This window comes from Dendrobates tinctorius, unplaced genomic scaffold, assembly GCF_039654945.1.
Source record: "Dendrobates tinctorius isolate UK_male_01 unplaced genomic scaffold, ASM3965494v1 ptg000037l, whole genome shotgun sequence".
In the NCBI taxonomy this organism is placed as follows: Eukaryota; Metazoa; Chordata; class Amphibia; order Anura; family Dendrobatidae; genus Dendrobates; species Dendrobates tinctorius.
In genome coordinates, this window is record NW_027361705.1 from 21,603,304 (window position 1) to 21,613,095 (window position 9,792).

General features: G+C 42.2%; 1 protein-coding gene across 1 annotated transcript in view; it reads left to right on the forward strand.

The window, feature by feature from the left end:
- The window catches only part of MRPL21 (mitochondrial ribosomal protein L21), a 39,731-nt gene extending 30,865 nt beyond the window's left edge, over positions 1 to 8,866 (forward strand). Inside the window, exons 4-7 of the mRNA XM_073573898.1 lie at positions 1,066 to 1,229; positions 5,153 to 5,205; positions 6,355 to 6,458; positions 8,733 to 8,866. Of these exons, the coding sequence (XP_073429999.1) occupies positions 1,066 to 1,229; positions 5,153 to 5,205; positions 6,355 to 6,458; positions 8,733 to 8,797 (386 nt within the window). The 3' untranslated portion in view covers positions 8,798 to 8,866. The remainder of the gene's footprint in view (positions 1 to 1,065; positions 1,230 to 5,152; positions 5,206 to 6,354; positions 6,459 to 8,732) is intronic.
- Positions 8,867 to 9,792: the final 926 nt, after the last annotated feature.

The window sequence follows — 9,792 nt, forward strand, 5'->3', positions numbered from 1 at the left end:
CACATCATGGAATAGTGGCTGCAGAACTGAGCAAAACTTTTTTTTTTTTTTTTTTTTTTCCTCCATTGTGGAAATATCCGCTTGAAAAGTTTAGATTCTGATTTATGATAAACTCAATGGGGGTTTATCAGAGAGTCTTCTCTGGGGGGGTGTACTTTTTCTTCTGCATGATGTTGACAAATAATGCGCAAGAGTCACCAAGCAGAGAAAAAAAGCAACACACCCTCAGAAAAGCAGAAGAAAAAAAATGCCTTCCAGCCTGAGACATAATGATAAAACAGCCCTGATCTCTGCACCTAAAGTTTAATATATAGCAGAGCTGAGTATGAATATGAACACCCCCAACTTTCATCTCATGGCAGTCAGTGTTTGGGGGGGGAGATACTGTTGAGCTGACTGTCATTACAAACACCTGTGCAGCTACAGTTCTCCTTTCACACCACCATCAGCTTTGCACTACTCCACACTGACTGCTGGGAGATGAAAAATGTAGGTGTTTGTAATGACACATTGCTCTGCTGTACTCAACACAATCTGTGCAAAGGTCAGCGAGGAGAACAAATTGTAACCTAAACTTGGCAAGCTAATCTTTCCACAGCTCAGAGAAAACATTAAAACTTTTTATTTTGCTTTTTCACTGAATTCCACAGCCACTATTCTTGAATAAGATGCTCAAACCAGTGACCGGTCCTTTTTTAATAGCAATGTCTTGGGTATGACACTTGCAAATAGATTTATACACAGATGCAAAGAGTGAACAAGGTAGTAACACTGGAAATGACAATAGGACATTACTTGGCCAGTGTGACTCCCATATCTCCTACATAATGTTGATCCCCACATGTTAATATTTTTAAAGTCCGGTAAGATGCTTATATAATCAATAAGATTACAAATGGACATGTACGTCACCCGCCTCCTCTCCAGACCTCACCGGTGTTTATACAGCTCTAATGGGTCAAGGAAAGCTGAACGCTCCTTGTTTTTAGCATATGTAACCCTGCCAATGTTTCCCGGCTAATTAACATGTTATTTCTGGCATTTTTATCATTCTTATTCTTTTAGAGCTTGTTAAAAAAGTAAACGGCCTTATTGCCACGGGTCAGTTTGGACGGCTCTTTGTCATCTTCCACTTTGCCAGTAAACAATGGAAAGTCACCAACGAAGACCTCATTTTAGTTAACGGCCCTGTGAATGCGCAGTGCGGAGACAGAATCCGGCTGGAAAAGGTACCACTTATTGTACAAAATATATAGGATAAGAACCACATATCTTTTGCATCAAAAAATTACCAAATGACCTTGTCTCTCTAAATCAAATTTTGTTTGTTTCTTATTTTTTTGCATTTTTTGCACATGGTCTTTATTACAAAAAATGTCCCTTTCTGTAGTTGTGTTTTCCGATTCGGGTTATTGGTGCATTTTAGGATTGACCATTGATTTGTTTTTGTTTGGCTGACTTTTTGTATTGTTTTCTATTGCTATATATTTATTACATAATCAGCTTAAAAAAAAAAGTGTTTCCTGAAGTCTGTAGTCATTTGTCTTCTCCAGCTGCCTGGTTATATATTACTAGCTATTGAACCCGTTCTTCACTCGGGTGGCAAGCATCTTTATTGGTACATTTTATACAGTGTCTTCAATAAAATAGTGCCAGAGATCGTGGTACACGTACGTGCTGACTCAGGTGCCATTTTATTGAAGAATTGTACTACAACGTCAACATAGCAGTGCCCACACGCTGGCCATAGGGATAATGGTGATGGCCACTGCTATGTTACGGCTACGGCGACTGCTATGTTGACGTTGTAGTAGAGTTCTTCAATAAAATGCCGCTGGAGTCAGCGCGTGCGCATATCGCGCTATCCGGCGCCATTTTTATGAAGACTCCGACTGAGAATTTGTATATACAGTGTCTTCAATGAAATGGCTCCAAAGATCGCGGTATGTGCATGCACTGACTCCAGCGGCATTTTATTGAAGAACTCTACTACAACGTCAACATAACAGTGAGCACACGCTGGCCATCAGCATAATCCCTATGTGTGGCACGTGCGCACTGCTATGTTGAAGTTGTACAATTTTTCAATAAAACGGTGCCGGAGTCAATGCGTACGCATCTTGTGATATCCGGAGCCATTTTGTTGAAGACATTGTGAATTTGCATACATAATGTCTCCAATAAAATGGTTCCGTAGTGCATCAACCAATATATTTAAGAAACGGTGCCATAGGAGCACTCTACATCCAGACGCCTGCCATGTACAGACATGCAGTTTGCACATATTGGATGCACATTGCGAATCAGTCATCTGCAGATGCTTCTCATGAAATTAGAATATCATGAAAAAGTTAATTTATTTCAGCTCTTCAATACAAAAAGTGAAACTCCTATATTATATAAAGTCATAACAGACAGAGTGATGTATTTTAAGTGTTTATTTCTGCTAATGTTGATGATTATGGCTTACCGCCAATGAAAACCCAAAAGTCATTATCTCTGTAAATTACAATAATTAACAAAAAACACCCTCAAAGGCTTCCTAAGCATTTAAAAGGTCCCTTAGTCTGTTTCAGCAGGCTGCACAATCATGGGGAAGACTGCTGACTTGACAGATGTCCAGAAGGCAGTCATTGACACACTCCACAAGGAGAGTAAGCCATAAAAGGTCATTGCTAAAAATGCTGGCTGTTCAGAGTGCTGTATCCAAGCATGTTAGTGGAAAGTTGAGTGGAAGGAAAACGTGGGGTAGAAAAAGGTGCACAAGCAACCGGGATAACTGCAGCCTTGAATGGATTAAGAAAAGGCCATTCAGATATTTTACTGAGATAGCCAGGGAGTTGACTGCTGCTGGAGTCAGTGCTTCAAGAGCCACTACACACAGACGTATCCAGGACATGGGCTACAAGTGTCGCATTCCTTGTGTCAAGTCACTCATGACCAATAGACAACGCCAGAAGCGTCTTACCTAGGCCAAGGAGAAAAAGAACTGGACTATTGCTCGGTGGTCCAAGGTGTTGTTTTCAGATGAAAGTAAATTTTCCATTTCATTTGGAAATCAAGAGCCCAGAGTCTAGAGGAAGAGTGGAGAGGCCACAATCCAAGCTGCTTGAGGTCTAGTGTGAAGTTTCCACAGTCATTGATGGTTTGGGGAGCCATGTCATCTGCTGGTGTAGGTCCACAGTGTTTTATCAAGACCAAAGTCAGCGCATCCGTCTATCAGGAGATTTTAGATCACTTCATGCTTCCCTCTGCCGATAAGCTTTTTGGAGATGAATATTTCATTCTCCAGTAGGACTTGGTACTTTTGGCAGTGTGGACAGGTGCCAACACCTGGTTTGAAAACAACAGTATCACTGTGCTTGATTGGCCCGCAAACTCACATGACCTTAACCCCATAGAGAGTCTATGGTGGGGTATTGTCAAGAGGAAGATGAGGGACACCAGACCCAACAATGCAGATGAGTTGACGGCTGCTATCAAAGCAACCTGGGCTTCCATAACGCCTCGGCAGTGCCACAGGCTGATCGCCTCCATGCCACGCCGCATTGATGCAGTAATTGATGCAAAAGGAGCCCCGACCAAGTATTGAGTGCATTTACTGAACATACATTTCAGTAGGCCAACATTTCTGATTTTAAAATCATTTTTCAAGCTGGTGTTATAAAGTTTCTAATTTACTTAGATAATGATTTTTGGGTTTTCATTGGCTGTAAGCCATAATCATCAACATTAACAGAAATAAACACTTGAAATAGGTCACTCTGTGTGTAATGACTCTATTTAATATATGCGTTTCCCTTTTTGTATTGAAGAACTTAAATAAATTAACTTTTTGATTTAATTTTGTGAGACTCTGGAGTCGTAGATGAGATGAATCTGTGCTGCACTTTATGTACATGCTCAGTAGTGATCAGTGCTGTGGGGTCATAGATGAGATGAATCTGTGCTGCACTTTCTGTACATGCTCAGTAGTGACCAGTGCAGTGGAGTCATAGACGAGATGAATCTGTGCTGCATTTTATCTACATGCTCAGTAGTGACCAGGGCTGTGGAGTCGTAGATGAGATGAATCTGTGCTGCACTTTATGTACATGCTCAGTAGTGACCAGTGCTGTGGGGTCATAGATGAGATGAATCTGTGCTGCACTTTATGTACATGCTCAGTAGTGACCAGTGCTGTGGAGTCATAGATGAGATGAATCTGTGCTGCACTTTATGTACATGCTCAGTAGTGACCAGTGCTGTGGGGTCATAGATGAGATGAATCTGTGCTGCACTTTATGTACATGCTCAGTAGTGACCAGTGCTGTGGAGTCGTAGATGAGATGAATCTGTGCTGCACGTTATGTCCATGCTCAGTAGTGACCAGTGCTGTGGAGTCGTAGATGAGATGAATATGTGCTGCACTTTATGTACATGCTCTGCAGTGACCAGTGCTGTGGGGTCATAGATGAGATGAATCTGTGCTGCACTTTATGTACATGCTCTGTAGTGACCAGTGCTGTGGGGTCATAGATGAGATGAATCTGTGCTGCATTTTATGTACATGCTCAGTAGTGACCAGTGCTGTGGGGTCATAGATGAGATGAATCTGTGCTGCATTTTATGTACATGCTCAGTAGTGACCAGTGCTGTGGGGTCGTAGATGAGATGAATCTGTGCTGCACTTTATGTACATGCTCAGTAGTGACCAGTGCTGTGGAGTCGTAGATGAGATGAATCTGTGCTGCACTTTACGCACATGCTCAGTAGTGACCAGTGCTGTGAGGTCATAGATGAGATGAATCTGTGCTGCACGTTATGTACATGCTCAGTAGTGAGCAGTGCTGTGGAGTCATAGATGAGATGAATCTGTGCTGCACGTTATGTACATGCTCAGTAGTGACCAGTGCTGTGGGGTCATAGATGAGATGAATCTGTGCTGCATTTTATGTACATGCTCAGTAGTGACCAGTTCTCTGTGATTATTACCATAACCTGGATGAGGGATGCCATCAGTAGTCTCCAGTAATGATAAACTAAAAGCCTTATTAATATTTAAGATGTTCCTTCTGTATCTCTGGTTGATCATCTCATTAGTTTATTTAAATCTATGTTAGTGTATCACTTTGTGACTTGTAATCTCTGTCTGTGTTTGCCTCTTATTTAGGTTTTGCTTGTTGGCAGTGATAATTTCACTTTGGTAGGAAAGCCTCTCCTTGGGTAAGTAGATGTTTGTATCCCATTATGCAGATTTTTATTGTAGTCTCATTTTGTGTATAGAAAATATACATTGGCGGAAATTTTCTTCTTTGCTTGCTGAAACGTATCACCGTTCCATTAGTCCTTATTTCCCAGCAGACTGTTAGTTTAGCGCTGTTCCTGTATTACATACAGAGAGGGTCTGTCGTCTCTCCGGACATGTCTGTTTATTAGATCCTTGTATTCTGCACTACATAACACTGGAGCTCGGCAGCGTGATCTTCCTTCTGAAGAGCGGATTCTGGTGGGTCCGGAGGGTCCCCACCTCTGCTAATAAAGTAGAAGGAACTCCGCACTAAGTTGTCTCATGTCAATTAATTTTTGTACCATCCAGAGATAGTGTTTGATGTCTGTCATCTCGTGTGACCTTCATCAAACATCGAATTGGTGGTATATTAGTCTTAGTGCATGAGGGGTGTCAATTTTATCACTAACAACTAATGGTTCTATGTCTGGATAGTACAACAGCCTAAAGTGCTCTGCGATTCTTCTGGAAATATATAATTGACATTTGAACATTATCATTGCTCTTTGACTGTTAATGGGCTGTATGCCCCCTGCCACCAATGCCACTTCTGCTGATCTGTGGGTATCCCCAGACTGCCAGTCTCATCTCATAGCCTGTCCTAAGAAAACCTCTATGTGTACTGGAAAACCCTTCCAATCCTCCTTGTATATGGGGGGACAAAATGTCTCCATGGGGCCTTTGCTGCCATTGATTGGAAGTCTTTTAAGTCAGATCTATAAAGTTCCCACTCTTTCGCTGATCGAAAAGGTCTCTGCACTTGGACGAGCGCTACATTGCCCTCATTGTTCACAATGTACCGCTCCATGTATTTTTCAGGGGCCGTGCTTGAATCGCAGCTCTGTCCCATTTACTGAAATGAAGGGAATATCAATCAGCTGAGTTGTGGGGGTGTTGGGAGTCTGACTCCTATCCTTCTGAATTGTAGTCCTTGAACACTTCCTACATGTACTGCCGTGCAGGAATACTGTAATGAGCAATATCCTCTTTCGCCGTAAGCTGCCTCATACCTCTGATATAATATTAGATATTCTTGGTTGTGTTCTAGATCTGCTGAGCTATGATTGTCTATGAATCTCCCACAGGAAAGACTTGGTACGAGTTGAAGCAACAGTGATTGAAAAGACGGAGTCCTATCCAAAGATTAGCATGAAGTTTTGGAGACGGCATCGATTCCAGAAGAAGAAAAGTAAGTTGTTTCATACGTGGAGAAATAGGGGCATACAGCACTCCTGGTTGAGCGACTCTGGTGCCTAAGTCGGGTGCCAACCCGTAATCCGATAGTAGCCATAAACCTGGCATTCAGGGTAGTTGGAACGTACAGTTAAGGTCCATATATATTTGGACAGAGACAACATTTTTCTAATTTTGGTTCTAGACATTACCACAATGAATTTTAAACAAAACAATTCAGATGCAGTTGAAGTTCAGACTTTCAGCTTTCATTTGAGGGTATCCACATTAAAATTGGATGAAGGGTTTAGGAGTTTCAGCTCCTTAACATGTGCCACCCTGTTTTTAAAGGGACCAAAAGTAATTGGACAATTGACTCCAAGGCTATTTCATGGACATGTGTGGGCAATCCCTTCGTTATGTCATTCTCAATTAAGCAGATATAAGGCCTGGAGTTGATTTGAGGTGTAGTGCTTGCATTTGGAAGGTTTTGCTGTGAAGGAAACATTCGGTCAAAGGAGCTCTCCATGCAGGTGAAACAAGCCATCCTTAAGCTGCAAAAACATAAAAAACCCAGTTCTGTTTAAAGAGTAACAACACTTTATTCTGTTATTATTGCTAATCAGCATTTGTAACCTTTGTGATATACATCCTTGCCTTATTTTGATTCCTTCTATCGTTGGCCCGATGTAGACAGTGCTGGCTTCTCAGCCTAGCTCACGCTGTCTTAGTAGCTGATATGAACTGCAGGTCTAGGGAATATCCATGCTTGGTCAGCTTGTCTGCTCCTCTTCCCCATGGTGGCGGGGAGCAGGGACGCACATCCTTGGAGTATAGATATTACCTAGAAGGAACTGTACAGACAAGCCAGGACTTTCAGTATTGTGTCAAAGCTAGAAGAAAGCAAAATATAGTAATAAGGTATATTACAAAGATTCATATCTTAACAAATACTGATCAATAATTAAAGGGAACCTGTCAGCAGTTTTGGCCGCTATAAAATGCGGCCACCGCCTTTCAGGGCTTATCTACAGCATTCTATAATGGAGATGCTCATATTCTAGGGTAATTTAGGGTTATTTTAGGTTTGGATTTTTGTGGATCTTCTGTAGCTTGCATTTTAAGGCTCTGTGCACACGGTGCGGATTCTGCTGCGGATCCGCAGCCGATTTGCCGCTGCGGATCTGCAGCAGAACTGCAGGTGATGTACAGTACCATTATAGCCTATGTAAAAAAAAAAAAAAAAATCCGCTGTGCTCATGCTGCGGCTTTTTCTGCGCGTTTTTTGGGCAGGAAAAAAAAAAGCAGCAAGTCACTTCTTTTGTGCGGTTTTGCTGCAGTTTTCCACCTGCTCCATTCTACAAATCCGCAGGTGTAAAACCGCCAAAAAAATGAAGAAATCCGCAGGAAAAATGCAGGTCATTTGACCTGCGGATTTAGTAAAATCCGCGGGAGGATCCGCACTGTGTGCACATAGCCTAAAGGTTTCATGACTGGGCAAGAGTTTGACTGCTGTGGGTAGTGAGCTCCAGAGTATGGGAGAAGCACAGGAGAAATCTTGGAGACCGTCGAGTACTGAGCAGATGAGGAGAGGATATATGGAGGTCTTGTGAGGAAGCCTCTCTGTACACTATGCTTTCTCAGGGGCTGTAGTTCAGCTCCTATGGAAGTAACCTGAGAACAGCTACTACAGTGTATTGAGCGGTGCTGCGCCAACTCTTATGCTTAACATCCGCCAGCTATTGCAGCTGCTAACACCTAACAGCCACCAATCAGATATTGATGACCTAAGTATTGGAAAACTTCTGTAAAGGAAAGGTGTCACAGAGACCCCCATTCCATCAATGTGTCACTTACTGGGTTGCTAAGTGAAGTTTTGGTAAAATCAAAGTTTTATCAGCAGGACATTATCACTAAAGGACTAGTAAACCTGCTGCCAACTAGTCCTCCATATTCATGAGCTCTGTATAACCCCACCACTGGCAGCTTTCTGTGTACACTGTGCATAGGCAGAAAGCTGCGAATCAGTGGTGTGGGCTGGGTTATAGAGAGCTTGGCATTCAGAGAACTGCTAGATTTGGTAAAATCAAGTTTTATCTGCAGCAAGAAGCCCAGTAAGTGACACATCCTGGAATCAGAGTCTCTGCCCCTACATTATGTAATCTGAGAGCAGCATAGCAAAGAGCTGGCGACAGAATCCCTTTAATGTAACCTTTTTAGATTAAAGAAGGATATATGTTAATGAACACGGTCTCTTTGTAACTGTAACCTCTAATTCTTTGTATTTCAGTAACCACCTTCAGACAGACAATTCTAAGGATCAATTCCATTGAAATTGCTCCTGCTTTATCTTGACTTTATATATATATATATTTTTTATTTTTTTTTTAAATTGTCATTAAAAATGGCTTTAAAAATTACAAATGGTTTATTCCTTATTGGCTTATTTATTTCTATTGCTGTACCATCTCTTAAAGAGAACCTTTCATCAAATGTGTCCATAGGTAGCAAAAAAATAAAAAATAAATGCCCTGGCGTGCCAAAAACATTGGCTTGGAAGTCTGCAAATGTAGAACCTATATGGGCTAAGTGTTGGCCACATACGGCCCTTTATCTGTTCCAATCTGGCCTGCAGACACTGGTCCACAGGGCCACCCCATGAGCCACCCGCCCCCACGTTCTGGTGTCCCTGCTTATATGCATCCTCAGGATGAAAATAACTGTGAATATAATGGTGGCTATATATAGCGGGGCTGTGGTGAGCTCATAATGTGGGGGTGCTCAAACTGTATGGGGGGGCTGTGGGGGACTTAAACTGTATACAGGGGGAAGTGGGGGGGCTCAATCTTTATATAGCGGTGCTGTGCATGGGCGCATACTGTATATAAGGGGCTGTGTATGGGCTCATACTGTATGTAGGGAGGTTGTGGGGGTCTTATACTGTATATTGGCAATGATGGGGGCTCATACTACTAAAATGGATCTGCTAAAAAGTAAGAAACTGAAGTAAACAAACTTTGACTTCCGGTAACACCTTACGTTATTGGGGAAAAACCATAGTGTGTTGAAATTTCAAATGGTTTATTCTCTACCCCAGATTTCCCCTCCTTATTGGAAAAAAAAGAAAAAAATTGGGTGTTTGGAAATCAGCAGTAATGTGTACAAGCCCGAATAAGATTGGGTGCAGGCATGTAGCTATGGCGAAAGCAGAGATGGCATTTGCCTGTGATGTCCGAGCTGAGGGGCCTGCGTTTAAGGAGCAGGCTCAGAAGCTGAACCTGTACCATGCCTAGCAGAGGCTTCCACCAAGTCCTCCTCCAATGCTATCTCAGGGTGCTGACGGATTGTCA